Source organism: Lampetra planeri, unplaced genomic scaffold, assembly GCF_965212315.1.
Source record: "Lampetra planeri unplaced genomic scaffold, kcLamPlan1.2.h2 scaffold_188, whole genome shotgun sequence".
NCBI lineage: Eukaryota > Metazoa > Chordata > Hyperoartia > Petromyzontiformes > Petromyzontidae > Lampetra > Lampetra planeri.
In genome coordinates this window covers 33,016-45,420 of record NW_027614627.1, presented here as the reverse complement: position 1 = coordinate 45,420, position 12,405 = coordinate 33,016, and the positions used below count along the sequence as shown (strand labels likewise).

The window sequence follows — 12,405 nt, the reverse complement described above, 5'->3', positions numbered from 1 at the left end:
CTACATCATCTGGTATACAGGAGGTCATAGGTTCGATCCAGACCCTGGTGCCTGCTGTATATTTGGAGTTTGCGTCTCTCTCATCATCATTATCACGGTGGCTAGGAGATGTTAACTACCTCGCCTGGTACACAGGATGTTTGCACACAGCGTTGGTGTGTAACGGTGTTTTTTCTGCAATATTTTGCTGTCTTTCATTTGAATTTTCTGTTTGCACTCAGTCACACAGTCACTTTAAGATGTTTTCTTGTTCATGTTTTTGTTTTTTGTTTGTTGCGGTTGCACCCGATTCAAGAGCCGAATGGCTCACAGGGCTATACCAAATAAATGAACTGTGAACTTGAACTTAATCTAAGTTGTCTTGTGGTTGTTGTTGGTTGTTTGACTTGCATCCCACTGTGATTTTTGCACACAGCGTTGGTGTGTTACGGTGATTTTTCTGCAATATTTTGTTGTCTTTTCTTGGATTTTCTGTTTGCACTCAGTCACATATTCACTCTAAGATGTTTTTTGTTTGTTGCGGTTGCACCCGATTCAAGAGCCGAATGGCTCACAGGGCTACACCTAATACATGAACTTGAACTTGCTCACTCGATCCCTCCTTCTCACGTACGGCCGATGCAAACCCAAGCACGAACTTAACAAACTATGTTTTACTTCACGCAGTAAGGCCCCACACCGTGCCGCATACAGCTCAGTGGGGCGATAACCGTTGCCCCGCCGCTCCCACGCTACACAAAAGCGCGCACGCACTCAGTCACTCGCGTACGTACCTGGACGATACCCAGCGTGGCTGACGTGACAGGGTCTGAAAAGTCACCACCTGGAGGTGACACCCTGCACACGCACGCACACACGCACACGTGTACAGCGCGTGTTGCATGTGTGTGTGTGTGTCTGCTGTTGTGGAGTGACTCATGCAGCCAGCTATGGCTGCAGGGTTTGGTGGTGGTACATGTTGTTTATTGTGAAATTTCGGTCACAGTTCCTATGATCGCTGTTTCATTGCTTTTATGGTTTTATTTTGGTGATTTCGATAACGTTTATTGGTTTGGCCATGTTTATTTGTTGTAGTACGGAGTTAGAATGATGGCCTTAATCTAAGTTGTTTGGTGGTTGTTGTTGTTGTTGTTTGACTTGCATCCCACTGGGATTTTTGCACACAGCGTTGGTGTACGGTGCTTTTTCTGCAATATTTTGCTGTCTTTTCTTGGATTTTCTGTTTGCGCTCAGTCACATAGTCACTTTAAGATGTTTTTTGTTTTTGTTTGTTGCGGTTGCACCCGATTCAAGAGAGTGAGTGAGTGTGAGTGTGTGTGAGTGTATGAGTGAGTGTGAGTGAGTGAGTGTGAGCGTGAGTGAGTGAGAGGAGTGAGTGTGAGTGAGTGAGCGAGAGTGAGTGAGTGAGCGAGAGTGAGCGAGTGAGTGAGTGTGAGTGAGCGAGAGTGAGTGAGCGAGAGTGAGCCAGAACGAGTGAGTGAATGAGTGAGTGTGAGAGAGCGAGAGTGAGTGAGCGAGAGTGAGCGAGAGTGAGCGAGAGTGAGTGAGTGAAAGAGTGAGTGTGAGTGAGTGAGCAAGAGTGAGTGAACGAGAGTGAGTGTGAGAGTGAGCGAGAGCGAGCGAGAGTGAGTGTGTGTGTGTGAGTGAGTGTGAGTGTGAGCGAGCGAGAGTGTATGAGTGAGTGAGTGAGTGGGTGAGTGAGTGAGAGAGTGGGTGAGTGAGAGAGTGGGTGAGTGAGTGGGTCAGTAAGAGTGAGTGAGCGAGAGCGAGTGTGTGAGCGAGCGAGCGAGTGTATGAGTGAGCGAGCGTGAGTGTACGAGTGAGCGAGTGTGAGTGAATGAGAGAGCGAGCGAGCGTGTGAGAGTGAGAGCGTGAGTGAGCAAGCGAGTGTGAGTGAGTGAGAGCGAGCGAGCGTGTGAGTGACAGCGAGTGAGCGAGTGTATGAGTGAGTGAGTGAGAGCGAGAGCGAGCGGGCGAGCGTGTGAGTGAGCGAGCGAGCGTGTGAGAGCGAGTGTGTGAGTGTGAGAGCGAGCGTGTGAGTGAGTGTGAGTGAGCGAGCGTGAGTGAGTGTGAGCGAGCGTGTGCCACCCACGCTCCCACGATGCTGACGCTGCCCTCGCGCTCCGGGTTGCCCAGGCACTTGACGCGCCCCGCACGCTCGTAGAAGGAGGCGAGACGGGCGCCCAGGTACGCCGGGTAGCCGCTGTCTGCTCGCACACACAGAGCCAAAGGTCCCCCGTGTAGCAGAGGTCGCAAACGGGTTTTGATTCCTTACCCGTACCCGCACCCGGCCGCACCAGGGTCACAAACGGGTACCCGTACCCGGCCGTACTCGTACCCTACCCGGCCGGGTCTCAGGTAGGGTACGGGTATCGGGTAGGGTACGGGTATCGGGTAACCGATTGCCACCTCTGGGATGAAGCCATGTTGCAGGCGCTGGTGGGTTGATTCTAGGATCTTGAATTGTGAGAAGAGACAAGACGTTGGGAAATGAGTGACAAACGGTGACTCACCAGTGACTCACGGCCTACCCGTACCCGGCCGCACCAGGGTCGCAAACGGGTACCCGTTACCCGTACCCGGCCGGGTACCGGTAGCCGGGAATCGGGTAGGGTACGGGTATCGGGGGGTACCCGGTTGCGACCTCTGCCATGTAGCCTCTAACGCACCGTTGGGGCAAGTGCATTGAGTGAGCAGCTGGGAGTGAGTGTTTGCATTGGTTGGGGAGCGGTGGTGCAGTGGTTGGTGCTACGCTGCGCTACGAACCTGGCGAACCGAGTTCGATTCCCGCAGTCAGTGTGTGTGTGTGTGTGTTTGCGTGTGTGTTTGCGTGTTTGCGCGTGTGTGTGTGCGTGTGCGTGCGCGTGTGTGTTTGCGTGTGTGTTTTTTGCATGTGTGAGTGTGTGTATGTGTTTATGTGTGTGTGTGTGTGCGTGTGTGTGCGTGTGTGTTTGCGTGTGTGTGCGAGTGTGTGTATGTGTTTACGTGTGTGTGTGCATGTGCGCGTGTGTTTGCGTGTGTGTGTGTGCATGCGCGTGTGTGTTTGCGTGTGTGTTTTTTGCATGTGTGAGTGTGTGTATGTGTTTATGTGTGTGTGTGTGTGCGTGTGTGTGCGTGTGTGTTTGCGTGTGTGTGCGAGTGTGTGTATGTGTTTACGTGTGTGTGTGCATGTGCGCGTGTGTTTGCGTGTGTGTGTGTGTGCATGCATGCGTGCGTGTGCGTGCGTGTATGTGTTTACGTGTGTGTGTGTGCGTGTTTACGTGCGTGTGCGTGCGTGTGTGTGCGTGTGCGTGTGTTTGCGTGTGTGTGCGTGTGTTTGCGTGTGTGTGCGTGTGTGTGCGTGTGCGTGTGTTTGCGTGTGTGTGCGTGCGTGTATGTGTTTACGTGTGCGTGTGTGTGCGTGTGCGTGTGTTTGCGTGCGTCACCGGCAGGCATCTCTGCGAGTCGTCCCGAAATCTCCCTCAAGGCTTCCGCCCAGCGGGACGTGGAGTCGGCCATCATGCTCACGTTGTAGCCCATGTCGCGGAAATACTCGGAGAGCGTGATGCCTACGCACGCACACACACGGAGACACACGCGGAGACACACGGAGACGCACGCAGACACACGGACACACACGGAGACACACACGGAGACACACACGGAGACACACACGGACACACACACGGAGACACACACGGAGACAAACATAGACACACGGACACATACGGACAAACACGGACACACACGGACACGCACAGACACACACGGACACACACGGAGACACACGGAGACACAGACAGTCATGGAAGGCGCTGCTTGGTTAACAGCACTTGCCCCGGCGGTCTGGTGAAGGCTACCCGGGGCACCTTTGTGCGAGCGTCTCACCGGTGTAGATGGAGGCCTCTCGCGCCGCGACCGGCATGTTGGACGTGTTGGCCACCAGCGCCGTCCTCTTCATGATCGACTCCTCCTTGCCGTCCACCTCCATCGTCAACTACGGCAACAACAACATCGTCATCGTCATCAGCACAACCACCGTCGTCATCATCATCATCATCAGCACTACCATGGTCATCATCGGCACTGTCATCATCACTAGCATCGCTACCGTGGTCATCATCGGCACTGTTGTCATCGCTGGCATCGCGACCGTGGTCATCATCATCAGCACTACCATCATCACTAGCATCGCTACCGTGGTCATCATCAACATCATCATCATCATCACCACTACCATCATCATCATCACCACTACCATCATCATCATCACTACCATCATCATCATCACTACCATCATCATCATCACTACCATCGTCATCATTATCAGCACCATCATCATCACCACTACCATCATCATTATCACCACTACCATCGTCATCATCATCATCAGCACCATCATCATCATCACTACCATCGTCATCATCATCACTACCATCGTCATCATCACCACTACCATCATCATCACCAGTATCATCATCATCATCATCATCACCACTACCATCATCATCATCACCACTACCATCATCATCACCATCACCACTACCATCATCATCATCACCACTACCATCATCATCATCACCACTACCATCATCATCATCACCACTACCATCATCGTCACCATCACCACTACCATCATCATCATCACCACTACCATCATCATCACCATCACCACTACCATCATCATCATCACCACTACCATCGTCACCATCATCACTACCATCATCATCATCACCACTACCATCGTCGTCACCATCAGCACTACCACCGTCATCATTGCATCTCTGCAGTGTCGCCGTAATAAACCAAACCACCAACCCGACCAGCGTGAACCCCACCGACCCGGCAATTGTGAGCCTGCCGACCCGGTCATGGTGAGTGTCTGGCATAGCCATGACGGAACCACGGACCCGGCCACGGTGAGCCTCACCGACATGCCGTGGTGAGCCTCACCGACCCGGCAACGGTGAGCCCCCACCGGCACGCCGCTCACCTCGGGGAAGTCTCGCAGCACCTCGGACATCTCGTTCCCGCGCTCCCCGCAGCCCACGTAGATGATGACGTCGCTGTTGGAGAACTTGGAGAGCGACTGCGAGATCACCGTCTTGCCGCAGCCAAACGCGCCGGGGATCGCCGTGGTGCCGCCCTGCACGCAGCTGACACCGCCACCGCCACAACCACCGTTACATCAGCCACAATAACCGTTACATCAGCCACCATTGCATCAGCCACCACTACCAAAACCACCACGACCACCGCCACCAACCACAACAACCGTTACATCAGCCACAACAACCAAAACCACCACAACCACCGCCACCAACCACAACAACCACCATTGCATCAGCCACCAAAACCACCACAACCACCACCACCAACCATTACATCAACCACCATTGCATCAGCCACAACAACCAAAACCACAATCACCACCACCGTAATCACCACTGCAACAACTCCATCCATTACATCAACCACCACATCTATGGGTGACTATGGGCGACGAGGGGTGAGCGAGCGAGCGGGTGAGCGAGCGGGCGAGCGAGCGTGCGAGCGAGCGTGTGAGCGAGCGGGTGACCGGGCGGGTGAGTGAGCGAGCGGGTGAGTGAGCGTGTGAGTGAGCGAGCGGGCGAGCGTGCGAGCGAGCGTGTGAGCGAGCGTGTGAGCGAGCGGGTGAGCGGGCGGGTGAGTGAGCGAGCGTGTGAGCGGGCGAGTGAGTGAGCGAGCGGGTGAGTGAGCGTGTGAGCGAGCGTGTGAGCGAGCGTGTGAGCGAGTAAATGTGTCAGCGAGCGGGGTGAGCGAGTGGGTGAGCGAGCAAGCGGTTGAGCGAGCGGTTGAGCGAGCGTGTGAGCGAGCATGTGAGCGAGCGAGCGTGCGGGCGAGCGAGCGAGCGTGTGAGCGAGCGAGCGAGCGAGCGTGTGAGCGAGCGTGTGAGCGAGCGTGTGAGCGAGCGAGCGTGCGGGCGAGCGAGCGAGCGTGTGAGCGAGCGAGGCGAGCGTGTGAGCGAGCGTGTGAGCGAGCGAGCGTGCGGGCGAGCGAGCGTGTGAGCGAGCGAGCGAGCGGGCGTACGGGAAGAGTGCGTCCAGCACGCGCTGCCCGGTGAGCAGGGGGTTGTTGGCGGGCAGCTTCTCGGCGACGGGGCGCACCTGGCGCACGGGCCACACCTGCACCATCGTGTGCTTCTCCTTGATGCCCTCAAACTCCAGCTCCAGCACCACGTCCTGCACACGGGGCGGGGCGGGGCAGGGGGGGGGGAGAGAGTGGGGGGGGAGTGGGGGAGGGGATAGGGGGGGTAGTGGGGGGGGATACGGAGTAGTGGGGGGGGGTAGTGGGGGAGGGGATAGGGGGGGGTAGTGGGGGGGGGAGTAGTGGGGGAGTGGGGGAGGGGATACAGTAGGGAGAAGGGGGGGGGGACATGGGGGGAAGGTAGGCGAGGAAAGGCCAATTAACCCCTTTTCCCAAAAATCTGTGAAGGCTATACGGGGGATCTTTGTCTCTGTGTGTGTGTATCTGTGCATGTGTGTGTGCCCGTGTGTTTGTGCGTGTGTGTGCACGTGCGTGTCCGTGCGTGTGTGCGTGCGTGTTTGTGTGTGTGCGCGCGTGTGTTTGTGTGTGTGCCCGTGTGTTTGTGTGTGTGCACGTGCGTGTGTGTATGTGTATGTGTGTGTATGTGTGTGTATGTGCGTGTGTATGTGTGTGTGTGCGTGCGTCTCACGGAGGTGTCGTAGGAGCCGGCGGGGGCGATGTAGCTGACGGTGCCGCGAGCTCGAGGCGGCACCATGAGCCGGTGCTTGATGAGCGAGTTCTCAAACACCACGGCGTAGATGTCGCCTCCGGTCAGGTGACCTCCCACCTGCACCCACGCACACGCACACACACACACACGCACGCACGCACACACGCACACGCACACACGCGCACACACACGCGCACACACACGCGCACACACACAAACACGCACGCACACACACACACACGCACGCACACGCACGCACGCACACGCGCACACACACACACGCACACACGCACACGCACGCACACACACGCACGCACACGCACACATGCACACACACGCACCACCATCACCACAAACATTCCCTGTGCAGCCTTAACACAGACTGCAGGGGCAAGTGCTGTTAGCGAGTAGCAGCACCTACGAAGTCCGGCACGGCACACGAGGGGGTGGGTGGCCAACACCACGCCGGCCGCATTTGTCTTTACTACGCACCGCACCAGGTACTCATAGGGGAGGCTTAGGATCGGTTCAAATTATAGTGCCCACTCACCCACTCACTCACCCACCCACCCGCTCGCTCCTCACCCACTCACCCACCCACCCGCCCACCCACTCACCCACCCGCCCACCCACTCACCCACCCACCCACTCACTCACCCACCCACCCGCTCGCTCCTCACCCACTCACCCACCCGCCCACCCACCCACTCACTCACCCGCCCGGCTCCTCACCCACTCACTCACCCGCCCACTCTCCCGCTCACCACACCCACCCGCCCACCCACTCACCCACCCGCCCACCCACTCACCCACCCACCCACTCACTCACCCACCCACCCGCTCGCTCCTCACCCACTCACCCACCCGCCCACCCACCCACTCACTCACCCGCCCGCTCCTCACCCACTCACTCACCCGCCCACTCTCCCGCTCACCCACCCACCCGCCCACCCACTCACCCACCCGCCCACCCACTCACCCACCCACCCACTCACTCACCCACCCACCCGCTCGCTCCTCACCCACTCACCCACCCGCCCACCCACCCACTCACTCACCCGCCCGCTCCTCACCCACTCACCCGCCCACTCTCCCGCTCACCCACCCACCCCGCCCACCCACTCACCCACCCGCCCACCCACTCACCCACCCACCCACTCACTCACCCACCCACCCGCTCGCTCCTCACCCACTCACCCACCCGCCCACCCACCCACTCACTCACCCGCCCGCTCCTCACCCACTCACTCACCCGCCCACTCTCCCGCTCACCCACCCACCCCGCCCACCCACTCACCCACCCGCCCCACCCACTCACCCACCCACCCACTCACTCACCCACCCACCCGCTCGCTCCTCACCCACTCACCCACCCGCCCACCCACCCACTCACTCACCCGCCCGCTCCTCACCCACTCACTCACCCGCCCACTCTCCCGCTCACCCACCCACCCGCCCACCCACTCACCCACCCGCCCACCCACTCACCCACCCACCCACTCACTCACCCACCCACCCGCTCGCTCCTCACCCACTCACCCACCCGCCCTCCCGCCCACTCACCCACTCGCCCACCCACTGACTCAACCGCCCACACCACTCACCCGCCCACTCTCCCACCCACCCACTCACTCACCTACCCACCCGCTCGCTCCTCACCCACTCACCCACCCACCCGCCCACTCACCCACCCACTCGCCCGCCCACCCACTCGCCCGCCCACCCACTCACTCACTCACCCACCCACCCACTCACCCACCCACTCTCTCACCCACCCACCCACTCTCTCCTCACCCACTCACCCACCCCATCCACCTGCCCACTCTCTCACCCACCTGCCCACCCTCTCACTCAGCCACCCACCCACCCACTCCCTCACCCACCCACTAACCCACCCACCCACTCTCTCACCCACCTGCCCACCCTCTCACTTAGCCACCTACCCACTCCCTCACCCACCCACCTACCCACTCCCTCACCCACCCACCCACTCTCTCTTTCATCCACCCACCCTCTCATCCGCTCGCTCACCCACCCACCCACTAACCCACCCACCCACTACCTCACCCACCCACTCACACACTCTCTCACCCACCCAGCCACTCCCTCACCCACCCACCCACCCACCCACTCCCTCACCCACCCACCCACTCACCCACTCACTCACTAACCCACCCACTCACTCACCCACCCACCCACTCACTCACTCCCTCACCCACCCACCCACCCACTCACTCACTCCCTCACCCACCCACCCACCCACTAACCCACCCACCCTCTCACCCACCCACCCTCTCACCCACCCACCCGCATGTTCTTCTCGGGCTTGAACTCCCACTTCTTGTCTGCGCTGAGTGCGCTGACGTTCACTCCGCGGGGGATGTAGATGCTCTTGCTCAGCTCGGCGATGTCCTGCAGGGGCCGCTGGATGCCGTCGAAGATGGAGTTCATGACCCCGGGTCCCAGCTCCACGGACAGCGGCTTGCCCGTGCGCAGCACCGGGTCGCCCACCGTCACGCCCGCTGCCAGCGCCGTCAAGGGCACAACCGCGGCGACGACAACCGCAACCACCGGCAACAACCGCAACCACAGGCAACAACCGCAACAACAACCGCAACAACAACAACCGCAACGACAACAACCACAACAACCGTAACGACAACAACCACAATGACAACAACCACAACAACCACAATGACAACAATCACAACAACCACAACGACAACAACCACAACGACTACCGCAACAACCACAACGACTACCGCAACAACCACAACGACAACAACCACAACGACTGACCGCAACAACCACAACGACTACCGTAACAACTGCAACGACAACAACAACGACGAAAACAACAACAACAATCACAAGGACAACAACAACAATCTCAAAGACAACAAAACCTGCAAAAACAACAACCGCAACGACAACAAACCAGAACATATATGTACGTGCGTGTGCGTGCGTGAGTGTATGTGCGTGTGCGTGCGTGCGTGTGTGCGTGTACGTGCGTGTGTGTACGTGCGTGTGTACGTGCGTGTACGTGCGTGTGTGTGTACGTGTGTGCGTGCGTGTACGTACGTGCGTGTGCGTGTACGTGCGTGTGTGTGCGTGCGTGTACGTGCGTGCGTGTACGTGCGTGTGCGTGCGTGTACGTGCGTGTGCGTACGTGCGTGCGTGTACGTGCGTGTGCGTGCGTGTGCGTGCGTGTGTGTACGTGCGTGAGTGTACGTGCGTGCGTGCGTGTGTACGTGCGTGCGTGTACGTGCGTGTACGTGTGTGTACGTGCGTGCGTGTACGTGCGTGTGCGTGTACGTGTGTGTGCGTGTGTACGTGTGTGTGCGTGTGTGTGCGTGTGCGTGTACGTGCGTGTACGTGCGTGTGCGTGCGCGTGCGTGCGTGTGCGTGTGTACGTGCGTGCGTGTACGTGTGTACGTGCGTGTACGTGCGTGCGCGTGCGTGCACGTGAGTGTACGTGCGTGTGTGTACGTGTGTGTACGTGTGTGTACGTGCGTGCGCGTGCGTGTACGTGCGTGTACGTGGTGTGTACGTGCGTGCGCGTGCGTGTGTGTACGTACGTGTGTGTACGTGCGTGCGCGTGCGTGTGTGTACGTGCGTGCGTGTACGTGTGCGTGTACGTGCGTGCACGTGCGTGCGTGCGTGTACGTGTGGTGTAAGAGAGGATACAGGTCTCCTCGTACACCTGTATGGTGGCCATCTCCCCCTCCAGGCGGATGATCTCCCCCCACCAGCTCGCTGTGCCCCACGCGCACCAACTCGTACATCGCCGCTCCAGACATACTCGACGCAGTCACCACTGGGGCGGGGGGGGGGGCACGAGGGGGGGGGGCACGAGGGGGGGGGGCACGGGGGCATGGGGGGGAGGGAACAGAGGGGTGAGGGGGCATGGGGGGGGGCATGGGGAGGGAGGGTACGAGGGGGGGGTCACGGGAGGGCAGAGAGAAGGGGTCACGGAGGGAGGGCAGGGGGGGGCATGGGGGTGGGAGGGGGGCACGGGGAGGAGGGAATGGGGGGGGGGGCACGGGGGCATGGGGGAGGGAGGGCACAGAGGGGGGGAGGGCACGGGGAGGGCAGAGAGAGGGGGTCACGGGGGGAGGGCAGGGGGGGGCAATGGGGGGGGGAGGGCACGTGGGGGGGGGCACGTGGGGGGGGGGCACAAAGAGGGGGGTCACGGGGGGGAGGGCACGGGGGGGGGGGCATGGGAGGGGCACAGAGGGGGGGGGGGTCAAGGTGAATGGTGTATGAACCAATCCTGACCCCTCCCTTCCACCCCTGTGATCAGTGGTTGTTGTGGTCGCTGTTGTTGTGGTTTTTGTTATCGTGGTTATGGTTGTGGTGGTTGTGGTTGTTATAGCTGTGGTGGTTGTTGTTGTGGTGGTGGTTGTTGTGGTTATGGTGGTTGGGTTGTGGTGGTGGTGGTTGTTGTGGTTATTATGGTGCTTGTTGTGGTGGTTGGGTTGTGTTGTTGTTATAGTTGTGGTGGTTGTTGTGGTGGTTGTTGTTGTTATAGTTGTGGTGGTTGTTGTTATAGTTGTGGTGGTTGTGGTGGTTGTTGTGTTTATTATGGTGGTTGTTGTTGTGGTTGCCGTGGTGGTTGGGTTGTGGTTGTTGTTATAGTTGTGGTGGTTGTTGTTATAGTTGTGGTGGTTGTTGTTATAGTTGTGGTGGTTGTTGTTATAGTTGTGGTTGTTGTGGTGGTTGTGGTGGTTGTTGTTATAGTTGTGGTGGTTGTTGTTATAGTTGTGGTGGTTGTTATAGTTGTGGTGGTTGTTGTTATAGTTGTGGTGGTTGCTGCGGTGTTATAGTTGTGGTTGTTGTTGTTATAGTTGTTGTAGTTGCCGTGGTGGTCTGGTTGTGGTGGTTGTTGTGGTGGTTGTTGTGGTTGTTGTTATAGTTGTTGTGGTTGTTGTTATAGTTGTTGTGGTTGCCGTGGTGGTCTGGTTGTGGTGGTTGTTGTGGTTGTTGTTCTAGTTGTTGTTATAGTTGTGTGGTTGCCGTGGTGGGTCTGGTTGTGGTGGTTGTGGTGCTCACCGCGGGGCCGGACACGGCGTACACCGAACCCGTAGGCGCTCTCCTTCTCCTCGTCGCGGATCTTGGCCAACTTGGAGAAGTCCATGGCGGCGGCGGCGGCGGCGGGTTCCCTGCAAGGCACCCACATCAACAACGTCGTCAGCGCCACCACCCTCACCACCCTCACCACCCTCACCACCCTCGCCACCCTCACTACCATCCACCACCCTCGCCACCACCATCACCACCCTCACCACCCTCGCCACCATCATCACCCTCGCCACCACCAACACCACCACTAGCACCACCCTCACCACCACCAACACCACCATCACACCCTCACCACCCTCGCCACCATCATCACCCTCGCCCACCACCAACACCACCAACACCACCCTCATCACCCTCGCCACCACCACCCTCACCACCCTCGCCCACCACCAACACCACCCTCACCACCCTCGCCACCCTCACTACCATCCACCACCTCGCCACCACCAACACCACCCTCGCCACCATCATCACCCTCGCCACCATCACCACCCTCGCCACCCTCGCCACCATCATCACCCTCGCCGCCACCAAACACCACCCTCGCCACCGACACCACCACCATCACCACCCTCACCACCCTCATCACCCTCGCCCACCACCAC

At 58.8% G+C, this 12,405-nt stretch overlaps 1 protein-coding gene across 1 annotated transcript in view; it reads right to left on the bottom strand.

The window, feature by feature from the left end:
* Positions 1 to 11,901, bottom strand: part of ATP6V1A (ATPase H+ transporting V1 subunit A) — a 23,440-nt gene extending 11,539 nt beyond the window's left edge. Inside the window, 11 exon segments of the mRNA XM_078622952.1 lie at positions 774 to 837; positions 2,093 to 2,207; positions 3,426 to 3,548; positions 3,868 to 3,976; positions 4,973 to 5,135; positions 6,049 to 6,200; positions 6,695 to 6,832; positions 9,023 to 9,237; positions 10,406 to 10,463; positions 10,465 to 10,535; positions 11,771 to 11,901. Of these exon segments, the coding sequence (XP_078479078.1) occupies positions 774 to 837; positions 2,093 to 2,207; positions 3,426 to 3,548; positions 3,868 to 3,976; positions 4,973 to 5,135; positions 6,049 to 6,200; positions 6,695 to 6,832; positions 9,023 to 9,237; positions 10,406 to 10,463; positions 10,465 to 10,535; positions 11,771 to 11,897 (1,335 nt within the window). The 5' untranslated portion in view covers positions 11,898 to 11,901.
* Positions 11,902 to 12,405: the final 504 nt, after the last annotated feature.